The sequence below is a fragment of the Ailuropoda melanoleuca genome, chromosome 11 (assembly GCF_002007445.2).
Source record: "Ailuropoda melanoleuca isolate Jingjing chromosome 11, ASM200744v2, whole genome shotgun sequence".
Lineage (NCBI taxonomy): Eukaryota > Metazoa > Chordata > Mammalia > Carnivora > Ursidae > Ailuropoda > Ailuropoda melanoleuca.
Genome location: NC_048228.1, coordinates 81421803 through 81435656, shown reverse-complemented (window position 1 = coordinate 81435656; position 13854 = coordinate 81421803). Strand labels below are relative to the sequence as shown.

General features: G+C 35.9%; 1 protein-coding gene across 5 annotated transcripts in view; it reads right to left on the bottom strand.

Annotated features, from left to right (window-relative positions):
- The window catches only part of ARAP2 (ArfGAP with RhoGAP domain, ankyrin repeat and PH domain 2), a 191473-nt gene that overhangs the window by 153061 nt on the left and 24558 nt on the right, over nucleotides 1-13854 (bottom strand). For all 5 annotated transcript variants that reach the window (XM_002929010.4, XM_034671975.1, XM_034671976.1 and 2 more), the window contains exons 5-6: nucleotides 13380-13471; nucleotides 11105-11458 (exon numbers count right to left, since the gene is read on the bottom strand). In XM_002929010.4, coding sequence (XP_002929056.1) covers nucleotides 11105-11458; nucleotides 13380-13471 — 446 coding nt within the window. The remainder of the gene's footprint in view (nucleotides 1-11104; nucleotides 11459-13379; nucleotides 13472-13854) is intronic.

Sequence of the window (13854 nt, the reverse complement as noted above, 5' to 3'; positions counted from 1 at the left end):
CTTCCTCAGAATTCCATCACCAACTAGATAGATGGTTTGGGGTCTGAGGCATCACCCAGGAGTATAACATTTGTACCCACAAAAAATGAGAAGGGGAAGAGGCAGGGCAGACAATTTAGGGATCAAAGCTACCACTGTCTGACCACATCTCCTCTCGGGCACTGAAGACAAAGGACACACTCTATCCTTGGCTCTCTGAGCAAAGCCTCACCCAAAACCTCAGCCTCTGTGAGACTCAGTTTCAGAAATCTTCTCCCAACCATTTAATTTTCGAAACTACCAGGTAATTATTAGATGTGTTCAGCCATTTTAACTCAATATTCTTCAAGATTATTCAATCTCTCTAATAATCTATGGAGAACAAATCCCAGCCGACAGTGAAATGGAAGGAGAGGCCACATGGTGTACCAGCTGAGGAAACAACCATTTTGCAGTTGGAGAGAGCTACTTTGCAATCCTACGATTAACCCTCTCCTTCTGCTGTCACTCCTTCATCCAACCAGCCATCAAATCTGTGGGGACTTACACTAAAGACACCATTCTCCAGCCATGTTGCTCCCTATCACTAGACTTTCTTGCCCCCAGGCCTTCTCAGATGCAATTTTCTCTGCTTGGAATGCTCCCTGCTTACTCTGGGCAGGGCCTGCTCCTTATCCTAGAAACCTCAGCTTGAAAGCATTCCCTCCAAGTAGTCGACCTTACTACTATACAGATCTTACAGATCCCCTTGGTCTCTTGCTCCATTTCTTCACTTAATGACACCTAACAGATTTAGTATTTATGTATTTGTTTTGTTTCACCCATCTCCCATGCCAGATATTGAGATACCTGAGTGGAGAAACCAGTTCTGTTTTGTTTATCAATATAAAACCAGAGACTGCAACAGTTCCTAGCAATAAAATATGCTTAATAAATATTTAATGCACAAAGGAATATATTTTTCACTGAAAAATGCTTACTCAAATTTGCATTATTTATATAGAGAGGAGACAAACACTACTAAAACATTTTACCCTTCATTTTTTGCTTTTCAAATACTAAAGATTTTTTTAATATGACAAAATAAAAACTTTGTAAAATACCTTACTACAGAAAAATTAGAGCCTACCAAAAGCATGCAAAATTCATCATTAATACCCATGTAATTTAAAAATACATTTTATGTTTAAGCACTTTTAAAATATACTTTTTAAAAAATATACACATTTTACATGTTCCTATTTAAAAATACAAATTAATCAATATAAAATGTTTCCAAATGTTTCCAAAACTAAATTTATATAAATATTGTTTAATCTATTTTGCTCATTAAATATGTCGACATTCAATTAACTGTTTTCTGCATGTAAGTTCAATACTGAATTCTAATAACTGGTAATTAAATATAAGAACTTACATTTACATCCCTTCTCATATTATTATTCTCCTTTCCAGCATGTGGAAACTCAGATTTAATGTTGGTAAAGCCAACAAATTAATTAAAATTTAAATGAAATAATAAAAGGGAGAACTTGAGAAGGTGTTTCTAAATATCAATGTACAATTTTAAAATAAATATTGATGAATACTAAAGTTTTAAGATCTTTTCTGTGCAAGGGTTATATATTTCTCGCTCATATTTATAAAAGGCTATTAGATATCAGCCAACTAATTCCACTGGAATTATGTAAAATTAATCTACTACCCACAATTAGCAGCTGCAAAAGTACTTTAAACATTTACTCTGATATAAGTTATGTTTTTCGCTTAAATTTCATGTAACAACTTAATTTGCTTAGTAAATGCTAAAAATAAAGACATGGTATAAAATACAGTGTCATCCTAGATTGTGTTTCTACTGTCATAGCGCACAAATTAGATCTGAAATAATAATGAATTTAGTACATAGAAAAGAGATTTTAAAGCCTCAGTCAATTAAGAATTTATTTGGCATAATAAACCTCATAATAAAAACAGCAAACAGTATGTTGTGCTTTGTTCTAGGCACTGTTGCAAGGTATATGCAAATACTAATTCATTTAACCCTCCAAGCAACCATATGAGGTAATACCATGATTCCCATTTTACAGATGAAGGCACTGAGGCACCGGCAAGCACATAATTTGTCACACGACTAGTAAAGAGCATATCTGGGAGTCAGATCCAGGCAATCTGGTCCCAAAGCCTGTGCTCTTAACCACGATACAAAACAGACCAGAATATTTTATAAACAAGGCATCCTGGACATCCCTTTAGGCAGTGATAACATCTGACCTCTACCCATTTTATACATGAGTTCAATTTTGCAAAGTGCGTCGGAATTCCTTCAGGAAAAAAGGTAGAGAAGACATGAAACATATTAGCCTAGGTCTTATCCTATTTTGTTTTTAGGGTTCTGAAGGGAAACATTTTGTTAAGAAGCTTTTTTTTAGAATAATTCATAAGGCTTGCGCCGCGTTATGGAATGAATTTCTAGAAACTCTTCCCCTGAGCTCTGGCAGGGCAGCTGGTGTAAAGTTTCAACTGCTATCATAAATACAGCCTTACCACCTGGTATCAGTTTTTGTTGTCTCCAAACTGTGTATCTTAAAAATTCTTTTTTTTGTAATAACAGTATACATACAAACAATTAAATCTGTATTTATGAAGTACTCACACAGAGGTACTCCTGTTTTAATTTCATTCATAAGTGCTAACAGGGTTTTGGGCTTTTTGTTTTGCTCTCAAAAAGATTTAATATTTTAGTTCAAAAAAAAAATCCCTAAATCAAACAAGTGTGGTAACCAACGATACTAATATAAGGTAACAGAGGCTAACAAACTGTCATTAAATATGATACAACCGAAATGAACCTCAAAGGCACTAAGTCAAATTTATGGCTTTTATTAATCACGTAATTTAAATCATCACAACCATACTTCTCAATTATTCTAAACAGTGTCTAATGAAAAGGGTATCAACTTGGTGTTCCAGATTCATCTGCCTTGTTTATATAATCCCGAAGAATTACATGCATATTGTATCTTATTCACTACTCTAATTCTAACTAGCCTCAATGTTTTAGAACTACCACAATTTCCAAAAGTGTAGATTCTTATCTAATTACTCATTTTTTATTTATCTAGTAATAATTTTACCTACCCTTTTAAGTGTGAGGCTTTTAAATGATGCAGTATTACTTACGAAGTGGTTTATAAGTACAGATGCAAGGAATTATTACAATATTTGTATAACATGCCAGCACTATCGCTTCTTGGCCTTTTGGCTAAGATCAAGATAAAATGCCAGCAGATGCATTTCCTCACTTTTAAGCAAATCAAAATGACAGTTTCCAAGATTAGGTGAACCAAAAGGAACTGGGACCAAAAAAACACAAAAAAAAACAAAACAAAAACAAAAACAAAACAAAAAAAAAAAACAAACCAAAATTCTCTGAATATCTAACTCTTTCAATGAGAACAAACAAATTTTATTTTAACATAAAATTCCAGGTTAAAAAAAAAAAAAAACTTTCGGAAGTCAATAAAACATTTTAATATGTCACTATCAATTTTTATGAAATATTATGAACATTCACCAAGAGCTTACACGACATGCTATATGAAAAGCTATGTTAAATGATTCACACCCCTTTATTTTATGCAGTTGTATTCTGTAAACACACACACACAGGAAACCACCTTCCAGTTAAAAGCCTGCATTTACATCTACTTTCAGAGTTTCAAAGGATTAAAAATAAATAAATAAATAACCTAAAAACAAACAATAACCAGAGAAGCAGACAATAAGAACAATATTTAGAAACCAAGAAAGCAGAAGGAAGGATAGTGGCCTGACTTAGGAAGTTTCCGAGAGCTGATTGCTAAGCCTGCAACAAATCAAAATAAGAGGAAAACCAATTTACCCACAAAATCTCAGAAAGTCTCAGGAGATGGAAGATGTCAAGTGACTCTGGAAGTGACTAAGAAGGAGAGAGGGGTGCCAAAAATAAGATTTGTTGAAAGGCAATTTAAGAGATAAACTTGTGCCCCTCATGGTTCCATCCCAGAATCCTCCCCCCGCTTCCCACTGCTGGAAACCTCTCTTCTTCTTGCTCAAGAGCATAGCGGTTTCATTCAGTGTAGGAGATCAAACAGGGGAGTCTTTGGACTGGGACATTCAGACATGATTGACGGGAAGGGGCAGTATTCAAAGCAGAAGAATCAAAAGTCTGTGTCATAAATACTTATACTCAAAAGTCCACTTTCCCTACTAGGCTCCCAAAAAGCTGTTTTACCAGTCTTATCACCCTTAAAGAAAGATACTGATGTGAGGACTCACCAAGAAAACATATTAAGGAAAGTCCAGCAAGGTCATCTTACAAGAAATAAATAATAGAAGTCATCAGAACCCATTCCGATCACCTTTGTAAGATTTCACTTTAAAAATATACAGCCCAAGTTTAATAAAGCATTTGAGGAAAACACCTCTAAGGTAAAAGATCGAGGATGACCCTCCACCAAAAGAAATAAAATTGAAAGAAACATTCTACAGGAAGAGAAAGCTTCAAAAAACATAGGAAGGTCTTCAGAGAGGTAACAGAAAATAGCGTGTCCATGGGACAATAACAGTAAGCCATAAAAAGAACTGCCAAAAGAAGGTGCTTTCTATACTAAACACGGGTAACAAAAAACAAAAGTGGATTAGAAAATACAATTAAAGAAAATTCTCAGAAACGGAAAATGAAAAAGCTACATTTTTATCAACATTTTGGGGTGGGAGTCCAACACCAAATTACCAAGAAGTTTAGAAAGAAAAAATAGAATAGTTAACAAAGAAATAAAACAAGAAAATCTCCCCAAACTAAAAAACAGGCTACATATAAAGGATCGAGAATTGGATTTCTCAATACCAGCTCTATAATACGAGAAACCTACAAGCCTATGGGTTGCTGATCTGGAGGGAATATTCTTTCTCATCAAGATTTCAGAACCATGATAAATTATCAATAAGCATGCTTAGGAAGAAAGTGACACTTTTAAATATACAAAGTCTCAAAAACTGCCCCTCCTATCCATCATTTCTGAGGAAGCTCCAGGAAGCATGGGTGGGTGTGTCGGTGGAGATTGAGGAAAGGCAAAAATATTCAGCATAGAGAATCCCAGGACAATCATGAAAGGGATCACAGAAAGCCAACTGATTCATTGTTGCAGGAGGCCTGGAGAAGCACCAGTCCAAACTAAAGTTTCCTTAGGAGGCTGTGCGATGATGAAATTGATAAGTATCTTGGCTGCTTCACAGATTTATAGTCCTTAGGAAGAATTTGGGGATGAATGAATGATAAGTACATAAAAAAACAAGCAAATAAAAAAAAAATAAAAAATTATAAATCTCAAGAAAAAGGGCACAAATGAAAGAAAAATTAATACTGTGTTAGCTCATATATGAGGGGCATTTACAGTCATCAGGCTATAAAATTCAATACAGATAGAATCTAACTACTATTTTATACAACTATATGAAAAGGATGAAAAATAGGAACCGTGTCTATGCCAGGAGGAGGGTGGGGACAGTGATAAAAATGAATAAATACTATATTCCATGATAGCACCTCAATAGATAATCCCTAACACTGAAAAGTGAGGGGGAAAAATAGTATAAAAATAGTATAAAATAGTATAAAAAATAGTATAAAAAATAGTAAAAAAAATAGTATAAAAATAGTAAAAAAAATAGTATAAAAATAGTATAAAAATATTACTAAGATGGGGTGCCTGGCTGGCTCAGTCTGTAGAGCCTGGGACTTCTGATCTTGAGTTCAAGCCCCACATTGGGCACGGAGCCTACTTTAAAAAAAACTGTTAAAAAAACTGTTAAAAAAATAATGAGATATACAAAGTAAACACCAAAGAAACTACTAAAAGAATTGAAAGCTATCTCTTGTGATGAAGTGAGAGGGGAGGAAAGTTGCTATGCGGTTGGTTTGTTCTTTTTTTTAACAAACCATGTACAACTTTCTGACACTTTAAACCACATGCTTTTATAATCACCAAAACCTTAATTTTAAAAGTTTAATGCGAACACATGCTTTCTTTACTTTATATTTTCCAAAGTAAGAACTGACTAGAACTCAATATTATCAAAAGTCACCTGAAATAAAGTGGTGCTCTGCTGAAGAAAAAGGAAAACTACAGTTGACTAAGCCCCAATTAAGTGTCAGGCCCACTGTTACCTACTTTTCCAACCAATCCCAAAGAAGAAGTCTTGATCCTATATTTCTATGTGGGAAATGAAGGTTCTGGGACACTGAGTCACACAGCAAATGACCAACATATGGTTTACAACTCTAATTTCAGTTTGTCTGATTCCTACACCTTCACATTCATTTCTCTGCCAGGAAACAGACAAAGAAATTAGTCGTGTTATTTGATAAACACTAAAACGCAGAAACTGTTTCCTTAAACTACACATAAAATATTGAAGCTTTTTATTTGCTTGGCATAGTCTTTACAAAGGATGTGTGATTTGAGAAACGGCCAACTAGATACTTTTTATCAAAGATTCAAGATTCAACTTGAAGTTCAACATGGTGATTGGTACGTAACATCCTGGTCAGATAGAAAGACTTGTCAACTTTCCACTACATTTGCTTTGCACGGAAAGGCCAACCAGAGGTCACATTCCCAGGAAACTTGAGGCGCTCCCACACTTAGGTAACGGGGTGAGGAATCGCTCCATGAAAGCAGGCTTAGAGACTGGAGTGCGGGGCACAAGCTGAGAGATCCCATCACTAACAGAAGCACCAACGGTATCAGCTCTGATCTCCCAGCAGCTCATGGACTACTGGCTTCTGCGCGATCGGACTCCTAACTCCTGTCCGGGGTTTGATCTTTTCTCGGTATTGGACCACTGACTTTTTCATTTTCCTTAGTTCTCTGTTCAACCTGAACATGCAATCCAGTGGCGGTTTCTTCCTCTGGTTCTAGAGCCCAATCTTGCATCTCCAATAAAATAACCCGACCAACCCCTGCTCTCCATCTCACAGACTCCAGTACCTCCAGATACCAGCGACATCAGTCCCCTTTCACTCTAGCCAGCAGTCTTTCTTCTAAAAATGCTAGTTAAAATCTTATCCATTTTCCAAAGGCCAACTGAACTGCTAATTGCTCTCCCTAGAAGATCTTTGAAGAAATGTTTTTTCAACCCCTCTGAAACTCCACAATTCTGTACTCTTGAGGACTTTTCTGCACCAAGTATTAGACACAGTATTTTGGTTTTATTTTTATTTGCTTGCTTTTTTCTGCCCTAAATGGAAGACACAAAAAAGACAAGGAACACATACATCGTGCACATATTCGTATTACTCCACAAATTCTTAAGCATATTCTATAACCAAATTGCTGAGTTAGCCTCCCATGTTCAGCTTCCACTGTCCTAGGCTCAGATTACCACGCAATGCCACCCCATGGTAAAAAAGTTAATAATTTGTTAAAGAGGAATTCCGCTAAGAAATAAACTCATAAAGCATATTCTCAAGTAAAACACACATTCCTTGAGATACATCACCATTTTTATAAAAATGGTGGTGCATTATACTGAGCACACAAATATCTTTAGAAAACAGCAAGTTAAAATGTCAAAAAGATTCCTTTGTTGCAGATATGTTTGCGTATTTCACCACGTGCACCTCCTAGAAGGGATAGGGCACATTCACTACATTCACCTCTCGTCACAGCAACTTGCAGGATGCTTCCTCTGAGTTACACATTGGGGAAATGCTGGAATAAATTCTACCCAGTCTTTCAAATTTGTATCCAGTCAGATTGGGTGAAGACTTTCAGATTATCAGTTACAGTTAGTAAAAGGGAAGGAGAAAGACTTGCTTTTTTATCCTCAAAACCCAGTGAGTTGGGTTTTTTTGTTTTGTTTTTTTAAACAAGTACCATTTATTAAGTTTTACATCAGCTTGACCTGTTTGAAACACTAATCACGGACACAAGGTCTGCATTTTATTAAATTTCTTCCATACAATTTTTGAAATTGATAGTATCAGTCTATATTATAAATAGATCAAATAGCTAAGTGAATGTTCATACTTGAAGTCCAACAATACGTGTTTTAGTATTTCTTTAGTTGCATGATGTTACAATTACTCTCTTACTTAATATTAGGCAGTTTCACATATTGTGCATTGATTCAGGACTGGCAACTCCATTGCAAAAGCAAATAGATAGACATGTGAAATAAATCCAGATTATAAATTTGATTATTTTGTTTAATGTCCCTCATGACTAAGGACGATTTCAAACACTATTTGGAGAATGATAACGGAGTGTGGCTCTTTGTTTTTAAACTGTGTTTTGAAAAAAACATGTATCTTTAAAAGGGAAATAATCGTAAAAAGAACTGAGAGTCCACTGCACTGTTAATATATACCAGCAATATCAATGCACCTGCAGATTTTCAACCAATATAGTGTTTAGGGTTCAGTTTTTATTACAAAATCCCTATATGTAAAAAACTGCCTGTTTTTAAAAAATTTAAAGAAAAAATATATCTAATGCTTGTTTTTTTACCAATTTCATTCAACAACAAATATTAAGAGCATCTGCCACATGCCAGGCTACATTGTAGCTGCTGAGGATATCACAGTAAACAAAAACCAACACAGATGACTATCCCCCACTGAGTGTACATAAAATAAATCATCTAACATATGAGCCCCACAGAGAAAAATAAAGTAATTAAGGGAGAGTTAGGGTAGTGGGGGAGAGAGGTAGTGATAATTTAACTTTAGTGTTCAGGACCTTAATGCAAAGGAGACATTACAGGAAGAACTTGAGGGAGGAAGGTTACAAGCCATGTGCTCTGTGGGGAAGAGCTTTCCAGGTACAAAGAACATCAAATGCAAAGGTCCTCAAAGAGGGCTCCAGCTTCTTATGACTTGTATATTTATTAGAACAATGGAAAGCAGTTTCCCTATTTTGTGATCAATCCATTTATAATTTTCTACTTGGGGCCCAGGGGAGATAGAAGAAGCTGGCAGAAGGTTCTAGCCAATTCTTTCGTCTGTTTCATGCGTCTATGGCCCACCGGCCAAATCTGGCCCATTATGTGTTTATAAATAAAGTCTTATTGAAACACAGCCTCATTCATTGGTTCACATATTCTCTGTGGCAGCTTTCAGGCTATAACTGCTGAGTTGTTGATTTCCCATAGATATCTCACAGAGGATGTATACCAATTAAAATATTTTTTATCTGACCCTTTAGAGAAAATTTTGCTGATACGTTCTCTCTGGTATTCAGAATGCCATCTACAGCAGTGCTACCTGCATCAGACGGACATGTGACCATGAGTTCAATAAAGCTCAGGGACCTCTGTGTAGGGAGTGGGCAAGCATCACTTTGTCTAATCAATGAGCTTCTTAAACACCCTTACAATAGCATACAGAGTCCAACCAGGAAAAGGAGAAATTCAGATTCTTCTTCTAATAAATATTACATGCTTCCTGGCCAGGAACACATACTTCTTTCCAAGTCATAGCAATAAAATCATGTCGAAGAGTTTAATCTCTTGGTGATGTAACAAGTTCCTTTAATTTCATGATCTTCATTCATCCTGGTATCCAGGAGAAAAACTGTTAAGCCGGAAAACTCAATTATTTCCCCTAAAATGGAAAAACATAAATCTAGACAACTTACAGCATCTAACCTTAGGCAGATTCAGAACAGAAAGGATGGCAAGTCTGAGTTCTGATACATAGAGAGGAAAAATGTTCTAAATATCCCAAAGGTAGCCAATGATGGTGAAGCTTTTTCAGTGTGCCTGGAGCGTAAACATATCAACCCTGCAGAGAGCGAGGTACGCCAGAGATCATTCAGGAAACCACAGCTGCTAGGGGCTCTGTATCCAGAGTCTGCTAAATCTTCCGGTGATAAGCAGAGAGACCACTAGGATCTCCCTAAACACTTCAATTTTACAGAAATGAAAGATGTGAGAATACTCAACCTTGCTGTTTCACACCACCTGTGTATACATTTGAGTGCTTACCCATATCTTTGCTATTAGACTATATAATTACCAATAATACTTATGACTGATGAAAAGTAGGCATAGTTGACTAATATAACCAGAAAGGAGACAAGATAACTGATACTAAGAAGTTTTCAATTTATTCAACATCTAACTTGCTACAAGAATGCAATGGTATAAAGCATTAACCAAATAATTATTAACCATAAAAGTACTGGGATTTTTTTCACTTTCTTCAGAAACATAATGTCTGCTGCCCACTAGTTAACTACTGCTTCTTCTGGTAATTTTCTGCTAACAAAATTTATTTTAGGTCCAACAAAGGCTTTCTAGAAATGATGCACACTTTGGGGGCAATAAAGAAAACCAGCACCTTGCAGGGACTCACCACATTAACCACTTACACACAAGAGATTTAATCCCAAAATAACTTAGCAATTCATGAGGAATATTGCAAGTAAATATTTCAAAAGGACATTCAAAAATCAGGATGCCAGAAAACAATTCTAATTATACACGATCCCTCCCCCAAATATTTCTCAGTACTGTAAAACCCTTAAGAGACAGAAGTTTCTTTGTAAACATCTTAAATCTGTTCTAAAAGTATAATATTCAAGGGCTTCTGACCTTCTGTGCAACATAAAAAAATCAAAACAATATATCAATAACAGTGAAGCCTGAAATCTAACAATGATGTACTTTCCCTAACTACAATTAAGACTTGTATTCCCAAACAGAACAGTGTTATAATATGAGCAAAAGCCAAACAGAGTGGGCCTCGTAATACCAACTCAATCTGTGCTGTTTGTCTTTGCTACAAACGGGGACACAGTGCATTTCAGTGTAAAGTTAGAAACTAACATTAAGGATCTAGATGTGAAATTGCAACTTTCAGTTTTAATTTGCTATTCAGAACTTTATCCCAGCATTCCACATAATACATTGCACCTTGCACACGTTCCTCCTATGTCTAAAGAACAACATTTGCAAAAGCACACTGAAAGTCCCTAAAAACTGTATGGGGGGGGGGCTGAGGAGCAGGTTTAGAAATGGATAAACTTGAAATGTTAAAAATATGCTACTTAGGGGGAAAAAATGAATAACTACATACCCTTGAGGAGACAGTTTGTCTAGCCATCCCGATTTAACCTTCCTTGTAGAGGGTCCATAAAAACAGGCATAGGGAGATATTGCATTTGAGGAAACGATCGAGGACTCAGCATTTCCACTTGTTGAGCTTAATGGATGACTGTGCCTATTGACGGGGTCCACAGTCAATGCTTTCTGAGTCCTAGATTTAGATGCCTTTGAGTTTTTTCTTCTTAAACTCTGAAAGCATTCTTCTACTGTTGAATATTCTGATTCTGAAGCAGAGTCTATTGGAAAATTATTTTTGTCCTCTCGAGGTATCCAAATATCTTCCACTTTGTCTTCAGTTATATTCTCCTTCCTATTATCATATATGCTAAATGGAAATAAATGGTGTTAACATTTCAAAGTGCCACGGGTCATTTAAGCCACGAGTTACTTTGTAAATTTATAAACAACAAATCACAGAAAATTTTTTTACGATTTATTTTTAGTGAGAAAAAAACACGCATATGTGTGCATGCACACACATGAGCAGGGGGAGAGGGAGGGAGAGAGTTGGAAAGAGAGAGAAGCAGACTCTCCGCTGAGCACAGGGCCCCAGGTGGGACTCAATCCCAGAACCCTGAGATCATGACCTGAGCCAAAACCATGAGACTGATGCTTAACTGAATAAGCCACCCAGGTGCCCCGAAATCACAGAAATTTAAGGTCAGAAAACTCTTGGGAGTTCAGTTAATCCATCTGATAATTTTTAAAATTCTTCCAGAAAAATTAAATAGAAATCTCTTATTACACTAAGACTTATCTGAACACTGCTAGAAGTAGTACCATTTGTGTGTGTGTGTGTGTGTGTGTGTCATAATCTATTTATTCCCGGGGGTTGGGTGCAGATTGGTAGTAAGGGTAGAGACTTACCATATTCCCTGCATCATGACTTCATATCTTCACCAATACCATTATGCAGCCAGCCCAACCTCTAGTCCCAGGGCAATATCATGAACCACTACCTCATCTATTTGGAGATCTTATTTCCAAACTTTTTGCCCTTCTCTGGCTCTCTACTATTCAATCCCAAGAATCCGATGTTCCATCATAATGTAAGAAAACAGGGCCAACTGGTGGAAGCTTTTGTATTATTTCGCAACACTAATGAGGAAAGACTGCACCACACTGTTAGCCAGAAAATAAGAGTCAGGGTACAATCAGAAGGTAAAAGCTGTGTAACCTATAATATTCACCAGAAGACATTCCTAATATCTAAGCATATTGCTATAGACTTAAGGAATGCCAGAATAGATTCAATCGTCATTTATGTATAATAAAACTCATTACAAAGAAGTTTTTGCTAATTGATGAAACAGATATGCATAGGGCTCGAATTACATCCTTCTGGATATAGTGTTCTAAAAACTATTACTTCCTTAAAAGAATGATTTCACTTAGCCCCTTCCACATTTTGCATTATAATACACTCATATCAAATGCTAACTGAAGGTCCTCAATTATTTAGTTTCAACTTAAGAAAACCCACAACTGGGGCACCTGGGTGACTCGGAGTCCAACTCTTGATTTCAGCTCAGGTCACGATCTCAGGGTCATGAGGATGAAGCCCCACATCGGGCTCTGTGCTGGGCACGGAGCCTGCTTAAGCTTCTCTCCCTCTCTCTCTCTCCCCCCCGCCCTTCTCCCCCTCTTTAAAAAAAAAAAAAAATACAACAGTGTCAGCCTTGGAAAGGGAAGGATAAAAATCAAAAATAAATATTAGCTAATTATGTGGTACATCAAGTCCTAATAAAGCTGAGAAAACTAAAAACTTCAAGTGGTGCCTCACAAGCCATTTGAATTCACATGTGATCCAAATAACTGGGCCATCATCAAACCACTTGTCAATGCTGCACTTCCAATAAAAATGATATATTACATTTCTAAAAATGCTGTACCTCAGTAATATTTTTTGCACTGCCCCCTTCTCTGTCATATTAACATAACTTCTCCTCTTTAATGTGCAGCTGAGGGTACCACATATCTGCCTCTTCGGGACAGAAAGAGCGGTTTCAATTAGGAAGAAAAACTGTTGCAGAATATCACTACCAAAATTTATAGAGTCTAAATTTTGTACCAAATTTACAGAGTCTAAATTCAATTATTAAAATAAGTGCCATTACTAAAACACCTACAAAGCTTTGAACTTAACAATGTAAATGATTGTCTTAGAAACACAGGATGAGCAAGAAGTCAACACCGTACAGCATTTTATTCAAAAGAATGAATCATCATCAATCATGACCTCATACCTTGATTTGATGAGAAAAGAGTTTCTTTCAGTAGTTGTTTCCCCTTTGAGTGTTTCTTCATGGGTCCAAAATTCATTCTTTATAGACCTCTTCTATTAAAAATAAAACATATATATATATATATATATATATATATTAGGATATGCATACGTTTTTTTTAGGATAGCAATATTCTACAAATACCCACAATATCTGAGTTTAGTTTTTTTACACAAATGTCTAACCACTTAGATCAATTTTCAATAAAAACAACTTAATTTGGGAGACTATATTAAGTCTTTTGATGCCTTTTTCAATATTATATTTAGATCATTAATAATTCATCATTTCAACCAAGTAAAACAGAAGATACCAACCAAGAACAAAATTTATTTACTTTTACTTTGCCACTTTTGTCTTCCAACTTCTCTTTTATTGTAACCGAGAAATAAAATACAAAAGAGCACAAGAGGAAAGGCTAAGTGATAAACAGAAT